The 12,270-nt window shown below is 28.9% G+C and overlaps 3 protein-coding genes across 4 annotated transcripts in view; 1 reads left to right on the forward strand and 2 right to left on the reverse strand.

The window, feature by feature from the left end:
• LOC108693959 overlaps positions 1 to 3,335 on the forward strand; it is a 3,803-nt gene extending 468 nt beyond the window's left edge. The window contains exons 2-10 of the mRNA XM_018203197.1: positions 23 to 196; positions 297 to 552; positions 903 to 1,007; positions 1,088 to 1,272; positions 1,756 to 1,980; positions 2,373 to 2,438; positions 2,681 to 2,825; positions 2,899 to 3,076; positions 3,206 to 3,335. Coding sequence (XP_018058686.1) covers positions 23 to 196; positions 297 to 552; positions 903 to 1,007; positions 1,088 to 1,272; positions 1,756 to 1,980; positions 2,373 to 2,438; positions 2,681 to 2,825; positions 2,899 to 3,076; positions 3,206 to 3,335 — 1,464 coding nt within the window. The remainder of the gene's footprint in view (positions 1 to 22; positions 197 to 296; positions 553 to 902; positions 1,008 to 1,087; positions 1,273 to 1,755; positions 1,981 to 2,372; positions 2,439 to 2,680; positions 2,826 to 2,898; positions 3,077 to 3,205) is intronic.
• Positions 3,336 to 3,557: 222 nt separating this feature from the next.
• Positions 3,558 to 4,599, reverse strand: LOC108693961 (homocysteine S-methyltransferase-like). Its single transcript, XM_018203200.1, has one exon. The coding sequence runs from the start codon at positions 4,540 to 4,542 to the stop codon at positions 3,595 to 3,597; it is 948 nt and encodes a 315-aa protein (XP_018058689.1). The 5' UTR covers positions 4,543 to 4,599; the 3' UTR covers positions 3,558 to 3,594.
• Positions 4,600 to 7,518: 2,919 nt separating this feature from the next.
• The window catches only part of LOC108693956 (vascular endothelial growth factor receptor 1), a 15,731-nt gene continuing 10,979 nt past the window's right edge, over positions 7,519 to 12,270 (reverse strand). Inside the window, exons 14-22 of one of the 2 annotated variants that reach the window (XM_018203195.1) lie at positions 11,732 to 11,874; positions 11,478 to 11,646; positions 11,072 to 11,172; positions 10,706 to 10,856; positions 10,399 to 10,623; positions 10,047 to 10,215; positions 9,221 to 9,464; positions 8,506 to 8,943; positions 7,519 to 8,212 (exon numbers count right to left, since the gene is read on the reverse strand). In XM_018203195.1, the coding sequence (XP_018058684.1) occupies positions 7,544 to 8,212; positions 8,506 to 8,943; positions 9,221 to 9,464; positions 10,047 to 10,215; positions 10,399 to 10,623; positions 10,706 to 10,856; positions 11,072 to 11,172; positions 11,478 to 11,646; positions 11,732 to 11,874 (2,309 nt within the window). In that variant the 3' untranslated portion in view covers positions 7,519 to 7,543. Of the gene's footprint in view, positions 8,213 to 8,505; positions 8,944 to 9,220; positions 9,498 to 10,046; positions 10,216 to 10,398; positions 10,624 to 10,705; positions 10,857 to 11,071; positions 11,173 to 11,477; positions 11,647 to 11,731; positions 11,875 to 12,270 lie in introns of both variants that reach the window. The other variant, XM_018203194.1, reaches the window with a different exon arrangement.

Below are 12,270 nucleotides of genomic sequence, written 5' to 3' on the forward strand. Positions count from 1 at the left end.
GGACATAATAATTTTCATTTAGCCCGATAGATTAAAAGGTCGTTATTTATTTCGATCAGCCGTACGGCGAGTTTTGGAATATATGGAATGGATAACAGAGGAAGAGATAATCGAGGAAATTAGCGATGATGTAACGATTAATATTAGAATGGCTCAACAGAGGGACAAAATAGAAAAAAAATTACTTACATTAAAGGTATTCAATGAAACATATGTGTATATAGTATGTTAAAAGTAGATAAATAGAAATAAAGAATCAGAATTTAACATGTAAAAAATGTATCCGTTGATTCAAGGATCGATCGATACTTCTAGTGAGACCGACTGAAAGATCTTCCGCGGATAAAGTATACATATATGATCTTATGACAAAATTCCACGCATTCACAAAGTATTCTGAGGATTTGAGAAAAGATCTGGCAGCTGCATGCTTTTATCAATATTTACCGTCTGATCGGGTAATCGTTCGTCAGGGTCATAAAGCGAGAAATCTTTATTTTATTTTGAACGGCGAGGTCAATTTGTCAAAAGTAGTAATTGATGATTTAACAGGTAAGAAAAAATAATACTACAAATTTTCCGAATCTTGGATACAAAAAGATGACATAAAAAAATCTAATAAATTGGAAAGAATGTTTGTATTGAATATATAGAGAATATTTACTGTTTTATACATAATAGAAACACAAGAATATGATGAGATGGAAATATAAGATATATCAACATTTTCCATTTAATTTATAATATTTGAATAAATTTCTTATTGTTAATTTGATCATTATATTATTTTTTTGACAAACTTTACTTTATAAGATAAGTTATATTTATATTTTGAAAAGAGAATTCTGAAGGAAAAATGATGTAGCTTAATGTAAAGAATTAGATGTAATGTTTTCTGTTAGGTGATAAAAAAGTTGTAGATATGGGAAGCATACATTCAGGAGATATGTTTGGTGAAATTGCATTATTGCACACGTTACCGAGAACATCAACAACAATTACTAAAAGTTAGTAGAAATGAATTATGAAAATAGACGTGCTAATAGAGTTCATCAAAATTTATATTACTTCTGTGAATATTATTTAGCGTCAGTTGATTTGCTTCTAATTACTCAAGACGATTTTAATAAGATCTTGCGCAGTAATTTGACAAAAAAATGGGATGTTTTGCGAGATGCGTTGGTTCATTTTAATTATTTCAAATTGTGGGATGAAGAGACGATACGAGAATGTTGTATTTTGAGCAAATTAAAAGACTTTAAATCTAATGAGGTAAATAATTTGGCAGTGCAATAATTATTTTATGTTAGAGGAAAAGGTGATATTATGAAGTCCTTGTTGGTTTCTTGTCCCTTTTTACGGTCCCTTTTAATATTTCCGCTATTAGATAGCAAAAAAATTATTTATGACATGATTTGTTCAGTAGTCATATGCAATCAATACCTTGATCTTGAACGCATGTCAAAATCAAGATTGAAAAGATACCTTTGCATATTTAAAAATTATATCTTAAATCATAAATATTTTATAATTTTGAATTTAAGATCGATTGAACAACACTTTGATAAATGTAATCATTAAATTTTAAATTTAAATAATTGATTATTTAGTTATTCTATAAAATGTAATGAGGGGACATAATAGCACTTTCTCCTCTAATATTTCGATAATTCATTATTCTCGAGAATATTTCAAGAAATAAACACAAATCTGAACACAAAAAATACAGAAAATACTAACAAATTAATTTGAAAGATTTTGTTAGGTGATGGAAAAGGCATGGTGAATTATGTGCATTTTATTCTGAAAGGTAAATGTCGCCTTATTGAGCATATGCTTGTTCGTGAGCGTCCTTCTTATCATGGAATGCAATACGAATTATATGATTCTGAAACTTTCCGTCCACAACTACAAAGAGTGCCGAAAAAGATTGCAGAATCTGATGAGCTTGAATCAAATCAATTTGATAAATCCATTCCAGTACGAATTAAGAAGAAATAACTTTATTCTCTTATATATTTCTTTAATTTTAATAAAACTGCACTTCTTTCTTTGCGCTTGTATTTTTTCGATGCACTATGTACATACATCATGTTTAATTTTAAATATTAAGAAACAGTTTTAAATAATTATGTTAATATAATTTTAATACGGTGAATATAGTTTGTATTATTTTATAAAAAGATTATATAAAAGATTTTATTTGTTATAAAAGTATGCGGATTGAATTATTGTTAATCAATAATTATATATAATTTAAGCAATTCTTTTAATTATTAGTGCAAGATATTTTATTACTTAGTATTGTCTGATTATACCGAAAATTGGTATACAGAATATGTATATTTACTAATCGCATTTTTTTTTTGCAGAAATCTGTTGAAATAAAAGAAGAGGATGATCAATTAAGCATTGTTACTACCACACTTTTAGACGTTGTGAGTATTTACAGCACGCTTTTTTCTTCTTACTAATCTATCTCAATTAGTAAAATTATACGAAGCTATCTGATCGAGTAAATTATTGAAGTTCATTTCAGTTAAACTTATTGAAATACATGGTATGATTTTTGGATAAATTTAATTTTATTAGTCAGTAATATAGGATCATAAATTAATTTTATCGTTTAAAATCATAAATTGATCAATTTGCATGTGTTAATAAATATTATAAAATCAAGGTTAAAGGATGGCATGAAATTACTGAAGTTGCGGAGATATTAATGCGAGAACCGTCTGTTACATCTCAATTACGTTATCCTAGTGATGTTCGCACTATATTCATGCAAATATGCACTTTGTCACGGGGTGCGTGTTTTGGTTTAGGTGAGAAACATATATTATACAAATTATATTTTCTTTTATCTAATATGATGTAATGAATCAATATTTAATTAAGGAGAGAAAATGCTTTATCGAAGAGTCATAGCGATTACGCCAGTACGATGTTTTCTTATCCCGCGATATTGGTTGCTCGAGCATAACCGTGCCAATATTTGGGGACGTGTGAAACTATTCATGGACTTAAAATATCCAACTAAAAAACAGCTATTTAACGAATTTCTTCTAAATCGAAAGTATGATAAATTATTAAACATAATTATAGTAATATTTTCAAATTCCTTCTAATTATCAAATTTTTATCTAATTATTGATTTAATGATTTATAGAAATTATTGCACTATTCTCTCTGACTTTTATTTTAGATGGATGACGTATAAGCAGAATTTAGTTAAAGATGCCATTAATCGACGTGGTTATTTTCATAGTAATGTAACGATACACGACGTACCGTATTCCATCAGAATTACTGATGAAATAGATCCAAAACTATAATTATTCTTCTCTATTGTTTCTATTAAATAAATATAATTTTAAATAATACTATCGTAGTATAATATATTGGATATATATATATAATATTTATTTAGAAATTTGTAGAAATAAAATTTGAACGCGCTCATTATTTATATAAACATTTTATGTATTAATATATTTTGCATTTGTGCAGACATTAATATAAATTCATTATTATAAAAATTGTGTAAAGTCATCCTCTTAATGGCCATTAAATTTATAATATATATGTCTATGTTCAACATTGGTCCACTCTAGATCTTATTTGTTTGATGTCCGCAGCGTATGTTCTACAACATCCGCCGATATAACGAACGCCAAGATCCAACCATTCATCAATGAACTCGTGCAAAGAGGCAATTTCTCCTTCTTTCTTCCATCCTTCAGATACTGTATATTTTTCTCCGCTGTTAGGATATACTATCAATGGTATGATGTCATTTAACTTGTTTTTATTGATATCTTGCAGCAGAGCGGTAACACATTGTGGAGCAATACAATTAACACCGATCGCTAATATTTGTCCGGGTAATGCATTTTTATAACACCTCACGGCAAGCTCTTGAAAGTTATTACCGTCTGCCAAGCTTTTTCCATCATTTCTACAGGAGAATGACAACCATGCTCGCGTATCTGGAAATTCCTTGAGTAGATCGATTATAGCCTCCGCCTCGCGCATACAAGGTATTGTTTCTATCGCCAATAGATCAACACCTCTCTCCAGCAATGCGCATATGCGAGGTCTATGCCAATTGATCAAAAATTCTCGCGATATGTTGATACAATACGAACCAGTATACTCTGAACCATCGTGCAAGCAAGCGCCGTAAGGACCGCAAGATCCAGCGATTAGTGGCTTTCGATTCCTCACATTTTTATTCTCTATTTCTTTACTATAAACGTTAACGGCATCTTTAGCGTAATCAACAGCTTTACGGATAATCTCGAGACTTTCTTCCTCGGTGATACCGAGATGCTTTACAAAACCGTCGATAGTTGCTTGATATGTATTTGTCTCTATGATATCGGCACCAGCACGCAAGAAATCCAAGTGAGTAGCGAAGACGGCTTTCGGTTTCGTTATGAGAAAACGTGCAGTCCACAGAGGATCACCATTAATTTTTTCATCTAGGTGGGTAGATAATTGCGTAGAAAAACCACCGTCCAGCACTTTTATCTCCGACATGATTGATTTTTTTTCGCTTTTAGAAGTTAAAATCGTTTTATTTTAATTTATTTAAACTTTATATGATAAATCGATATCACATAACGAAACAAAAAATTTTATTGCAATACAAATATAAATGCATAGCTTGCATCTCGATTGCTTGATGTGTTCTACGATATTACAAGAAGTTAATCCAATGCACGGACTTTATACATATTACGAAGATAACTGTGAAATGGCTTGTTGCTGTGTCTACATTTTGATAGTCAATCATTATAGAAGTATGTGTCATTGTCCAAGTATTCGCTTCTTCCGGAGTATTGCGTATTGGTCGTAGATTACTGTATCATGCGCAGCATGTAATCATATCTAATAGCTGATACAATGTCATCCTTTTTTTATCAGGTATTTGTGCAAGACGAAAACAGGAAAATGCAGATAAGAAATCGTCTAGCAATATAAATAAACGTTTATTTTTTGAATTGATCGTTTGACTTTACAAGATATTTGATACAAAGTTCAAAATACAATCTAAGGTTGTGTTCCGTTGCACGCATAATGCGCATGATGTATCGTAATCCTTGTTAACACGCGAACAATAAGGATAAAATGATATCTCATGCGCATTATGTGTATTAAATGACGCATATTAAATGACATTAGAAAGAACACTAATAATCTTTATCTGTAATGGATTTTGATAACTATTTCCATTAATCCATTACTACTGCGACGAATCGATATAATTCTTTCAGTTAATTAGTAATTGACGAACGACGATGTGTGATAATTAATGTAACATTGATTTATTGCACAACAATATTAAATAGAAAACTAGCTTAGAGGAAAGTGGGGCAAGATGAGATATATCTTCTAAAACGTGTCGTACACAAAGTAATATACTCATAAAAAATTTCTTTTTTCATTTCGTTTTAGAATGATAAGAAACTATAAATTCCTACAAATGTATGGATCTAAACAAATTGAGAGAAAATCAGATAATTGTGGACGTTTATATTTACCAGTTAAATAATTGGTAAAAGCTGTAGAACAGATATTTTATTTTATTGCGTGAAGTCAATCTATCGAAAATAACAATCGACACGTTAATAGATAAGAAGAAATGGTAATACAAATATTCATATTATTATACATATAGTGAATGCAAAAAATATTTGTATAGAGAAAGTTTTAAAAAAATTTTATTTTTAAAAAGTAAATATTATCCAGCGAGAAATGAGTCGAATTGATGTTAAATCGATAAATACGATGATTTCAATCGATTCGACGTTTAATTAACGTTCGTTTCTTGCTAATTAATTATTCATAAAGAATAAAATAGACTATATGTTTCTTAAAATTATATATATTAAAAAAATGTGTATTAATTATAGAAAATATATCATCTGAAAAATGAGCGAAAGTTAAAAATTGTATTGTTTACATGCTCAAAAAGTATTTGTACAAGAAATTTAGCTTCTAAAAAATGCTCATTTGTTAATGTAAGAACAAAATGTATTCCTTGTATAAAATTGCTAATTAATTTATTTTCTACAATAAGACTTTTTATAAAAAATTTCCTTGTAAGAACTTTTTGCTTTCATTATATATACTTGCTTTGATTTTTTTTTAATTTTTAGATACAATTACTCTATTTTATTATAAAAATAAAATATTAGAATATATTATGTATTTCATATGCTATGTATTTCACTTGTACAAAAATTTGTTTCTAATTTAATATAATTCAGTCCTAATGAAGAAATGTCCTAATGTCCTATAAATAAGTAATAAAGAAATGTGCAAATGTTATAAATGTTAAGTACAAAAATTGAGGAGATCTTTATTTACATCTTTATTTAATATTGTTACACACACACACACACACACACACACACACACACACACACACACACACACACACACATTCGCGCACGCGTGTATATTCACATATAAGAAAAAACGTATTTTAATATTAAGCACTTTTATGAATTTACAGTTTACTTTTCACAAAAAATTAATGAAAGAATTCTCTTTATCATGATTATATGTTTGCGATAAAGTAAAGAGATAAAAAATAAAAGTGAATAACTATATGTATATGCAAACTTTGTAATAGAAATAAAACATATTAGTTCAAATAGAACATATTAGATCAAATATTATACAATAGAAAATCAATAACGCATTTTTTCTTATTTTCTTTATGTATCATCTTGCTTAAGTATATATGTTCTTCTAAACATGTCATTGTACTTTGTACATCGTTAAAGACATTATTGTAACGATAGAAATATTACAAATGATGATTGATACCTTAATAATATCACACTAATTAAGTATCTAAATTTCATATTTTTTAGATAACAAATAAATGTGCACAATCCAATTATTTCACATTATACTCTGTATAAGCAAATAAATCAATAACGTGTAAATATATAATTTGTCAAAGATTTTAATTATTTACATGAAAACAATATCTCAAAGAATTTTTAATTTGATAAATGTTCGAATTCTATGCATTTTTTCCAATTGGAATGCGTCACAGTATTTGAATGTTAATTCTTAAAATTAGGTAGTGGCACTTTTTCGTACTTATTAATAAAAAATTATTTTTATAAACTTGAGAAAGTATGTAAACAATTTTGTATCGTATAAATGTGCTATTACAAAAAATAAATAAAATTAAAATATTTGCGTATTATGCATGAATATACTATTTCTCTCTCTTGCCTTGATGCAATAAGAAATGATTTTTTTATTTCTATTTATACTAATGCATTTTCGATATGCTATAATCGCCATATGGCACATTAACTGAGAAATATTTTGTGAAATATTAAATTTGATATTATATCGTGTATTATTAGATATAATTACAATTATGACAATATAAAAGGTCACATAAGATTGCAGTGCAGAATTATGAATAAATTACTAATCTGCACTGAATCTTAGTATTCAGTAAATAATTTAATATTCACAACGGCACATAACTACAAAATTTCCAGACGGACTAAGCTTTCTGGTCCACCTCATGATTACTGATCATCACGTAACTAGGATTGCTGAAACTATCCGGTATACCCTTTCTCAAATCATTCTTCTGTTTTGGCATGTTCACGTAATTATCTTGCATGCAGATGATGGACGGCGCATAATCTTTTTTTTTCAAGTCCGTCGTATCCTTTTGTGCATCATTCACGTCCGTATCGTTCAGATCTATTAAATGAAGATTCCGTGGCGCGTTGCAATAACCAGAATCTCGATCGATTGGTCTATCGACTATCTGATCCTTCATTGCTTGTCTTTGTCGTGCGAATTCTGCTCTTCGCTCGTGAACATTGATCGGTTTCAAGTAGGGATCCTCCTCAGAATGTTTCAGCATGGGAGACAGCTCGACTGCATCCTCGGAATCCGATGCGGGCGATGGAAACTCAAAGTGCGAGTGTTCCTGGTGTGGTCTAGGACTAAATATTCCGGACTCATCTGTCGGACAACCGGGACTCATACATAAGTACGATGAATCCGCACTTTTTGAGAATGGCGAGTTCACATAATCGTGACTCGGCGACGATAGAACTGTGTGATCCGGCGCGGACATCATTGTCAAATAGTCGTTTTTGCCGCTTTCCAGATTCATCGTGTTCATATCCATGTACGGTGTATTTAGACTAATGTAATGCTGGAACAGAGAAAAAAAGTTTTTATTATGTATTGTGTCTGCTTTGAAATTTATATTATTAATATATTAATTAATCACTTAATTAATTATATTAATATTATATTAATTATTCAGTACTTTAAACATATGATTCCTTATTCTTAATGTTAAACATTTTTGTTGTGTTTTTATATTGTTTATTATGTATTCCTCTTTTAAAGAATTATTTATTTATACATATATTATACTTCTTTCGGTTTGTGTTACGACTTAATATTGTTACATTATGAAACAAAGATGAAAAAATAACTCACCAATCTCACATTTTCTTCCAATAAATTTCCAATGCTCTCCACAAGATCCGTAAAGCTTGGACGTAACGTTGGTTTAGCTTTCCAGCACTGTAACATTATGTCATACACTTCGCGAATAGCGTAATCAGGTTGTTCCATTCTGTAGCCCTCAATCAATTTTTGATACTGCTTCTCTGCCTCCATGCCGGGATACGGCGTCTCAGCCAAGGTAAAAAATTCCCATAGTACTATGCCAAAACTCCATATGTCGGATTGCGTCGAAAACACTCGATCTCTGATCGATTCGATGGCCATCCATTTTATTGGCACTGGGCCGTCACCTTTTTTCTTATAATTGCCATCTTTGTACATAGTCTTTGCTAGACCAAAATCACAAATCTTGACTATGTTGTCCTCGGCAAGCAAGATATTTCTTGCCGCCAGATCTCCATGCAAGACCTGGATAAATATATATGTGTTATTATTTAGTTAATGAAAGCATTATTGAAAGAGGCATTTAATGCATAAAATATTATGAAGTATGAGTATTTAAATAGTTTTAATAATTTCACCATGACTTGGGGACGATTTTGCAAATCCAATTTTAAAGAGTTAATTTTTTACATTGCTTGAAATTATGCAATTTTTATTTATTCTACATTTATATTTCATTTTTATTTATTAATGAAATTAAAACATCTTATGCTTCTTTCGCATTTATCTGTGCCAAACTTACGTTTCTTTGACAAAGATATTCCATTCCACGTGCTACTTGAAACGCCCAAGACAATAGATCTTGAGTACAGATTGGTTTAAGATGTTGGTCTTTGTAGTCACCACAGTAATTTGATCTCCATCCTGGTTGAGATGAATTACTGTTGATACAGCCATCTGGCGAGAAGTTAATCTCTGGAGAATCCGGATTCGTTCCCGGACAATAGTGCACCACCACATCGCCAGTGTCTGAATTCGCACTAAGACTGCGAGAAAAGGACAATGCCGCATATTTTATCCTATCATATGGGCAGAAGAGAAAAGGAAAATCTTGTTAAACCGCACCCGTTGCATGCACCAGTTTGTGTGTATTTTACATAGAGCTTTTTATTTAACAGAATATATTTTATAACATACAAATGGTTAATCAAGAATTAGAAATCCTTCCTTAGAAATTTCTGAAATTTCTCATGCAGATTAAATTATTAATGCGAGATTCTTTGGCGTTAGTATATAAATTTATTCATTTTATTTAAATTTCATTAAAAATACATTTAATTAAAATTAAACTATATAAAGTTATATAAAGTTATTAATAGTCCAATTTTAATTCAATTGATACTCCCTCTAAGATATCATACATGAAGCACAAATATTTGCTTTTTAATTAATTTATATTGTATTTAATTTATATTGTATTTATATAAAAGCGTGAGATTTCAAATGTAGCTAGTTTAGAATGCAATCAAAAATACTTCCTAAATGTTAGTTATATTTATTAATAAAAAAAGGTAAATATGATAGTTATAATAATAACAGACTGTTTGAAAAATGATCGGTAGACAAACCTGTTATTACTACTGACGCTACTAGTTCTCATCAGTATATCCATACCGATATTAAGGTCGAGTTTCCCAGTCTTAGGATCAATTTGATTAATAAAATCATTTCTATGTCGTAAAAGATAATTATGTAAATTGCCGAAACGACAATATTCGACAATCACCAGTAATTCGCCTATTGTATAATAAAACAATTTTAATTATTAACGCTTGACAGCATATTTAACTTTATCCGTTCTGTCTTTGCTCATAATTGAGTAAATATATTTTTACTTATATGTATACCTTTTTAAAAGTGCAAATTTTAATAAAACATAGTTACTAAAATGTGTAATTTTTGATTTTCAATAATACATACGTTTCGATATATTTTTAGTACAAGCACCAAGAAGATTAACGACGTTTAAATGCTTTCCAAGATGCACCATAATTTTAAGTTCGCTCGCAAGTGCACGAACATAAGTAGGATTCGTAGTTCGACGAACCATCTTCACAGCAACGGTAGTAACAGTTTCACTTTCGCATATTCCATGCGCTTCCGCCTTCATTACAACGCCGAATTCACCACTTCCCAATTGTTTTCCTAAAAAAAATAATTGAAATGATTATTGTATTAAACTAGCTTGATTTATTATAAAGCATACGTAAAGCATAATCACGCTTACCGAGCTTTAATCGTTCCCTTGGAAACTCCCACTTTTTATCATAAGGAAGTAGTTCTGCTTGATCGTCAACCGTCAAATCTGGATTTAAACATTCTAAAGCACCTTCTTCAAAGTGCATAAGACCCGCTTCCATCAATTCTTTCCTCATTTTCTATGTAACAATTCAATTTTAATTTAATTAGACTTATCCATAAAATATTTTCTTATAACGTTATATGGAATTATATTTCATATAGAATAACAAAAGAGTTTGCTTACTTTTGTGTTTATCAAATCATTATAATATATTACTACAATAATTTTATAAATACAAACTTTTTTGTTGCCCTGTATATTTCTATATAAATTATAGAATGTATAATTTACCTTTTCACGACGAACTTTAATTGTGAAAAAGATTGCTAATATCACTAGGAAAAAACCCAGAATAGCAATTGAAGTAGCTAATATTATGTCAAGTTTGTGCCCTAAAAAATTTTTAAGTTTTTTAATATATTATTCTAAAAAACAAAAAAAAAGAGGGCTACGAGCCAAAAATTATTATATAAATTCAAACATGATAATATAGAATGTAAAAAAACAAAAGAAACAGAAATGTTTTAAGTTAGAAATTCATTATAGAATGCTAGCAATAAACAGACGTTTCGATCGCGGTCGGATCATTTTCAATGTTAAAAACATACATAATCGTTACAGCCAAAAAATATATTATTCTATTTAATATTATTTTTTTTATATAATATTTGTTGTTGTAATATTGTTTAAAGCTTACATTTTGCATTTTTCACTGTTATAAGCTGATAAGTCTCATTGGTACCCAGTCGGCTAATAGCTCGACACGAATATTTACCACTGTCGTGATGTTTTAAATATTTTATATTAAGTTCTTGATAATTATATTTAAAAAAATATTGATCATTTTCTTTTAATAATACATTGTCCTAAAAGTTATTAAACATGGAATATAGTATACATTGCGCTTTTTTTTTATTTTATTAAACAAGAATAATTATAAAGACATATTACCTTATACCACATAACTGTTGGTTTGGGCATTCCTTCAGTAAAACATTGCAAAATTACCGTCTTGTGACCTTCAATCATCACATCGATAGTTCTTATTTTAGTTTCATTCATATTTGTTTTGGTAAAATATGGTGGTATCGGATCTATATAATATCAATTGTATAAAAAAATCAGTTTGGACATTTTATCATGTAAACAGGTATTAATTTAGAATAATAGATATTATGTACGAAGATATACAAAGTATTCCTCGAACCGATTGTCACGATTTTTGAGATACTTTCGAGTTGATGATGAAATTTTTCTAAAAAGTTTGTTGCTTTTTAATAAAAAAATAATTGAGTAAGAAAAATTTCAAAATTGTTCATTTTTTTAACAAACTAAAATCAAATTATGTTTTTTAAATAGAATATCTTTTTCCATGTTTTTATAGTACATGGAAAGTAAATTAATTGATATATATAATTGATATTATAATTAATAATATTAATAATATTAATATAATTATTATATTAATATAATTATATTAATATAATTAT

This window comes from Atta colombica, unplaced genomic scaffold (assembly GCF_001594045.1).
Source record: "Atta colombica isolate Treedump-2 unplaced genomic scaffold, Acol1.0 scaffold111, whole genome shotgun sequence".
NCBI lineage: Eukaryota > Metazoa > Arthropoda > Insecta > Hymenoptera > Formicidae > Atta > Atta colombica.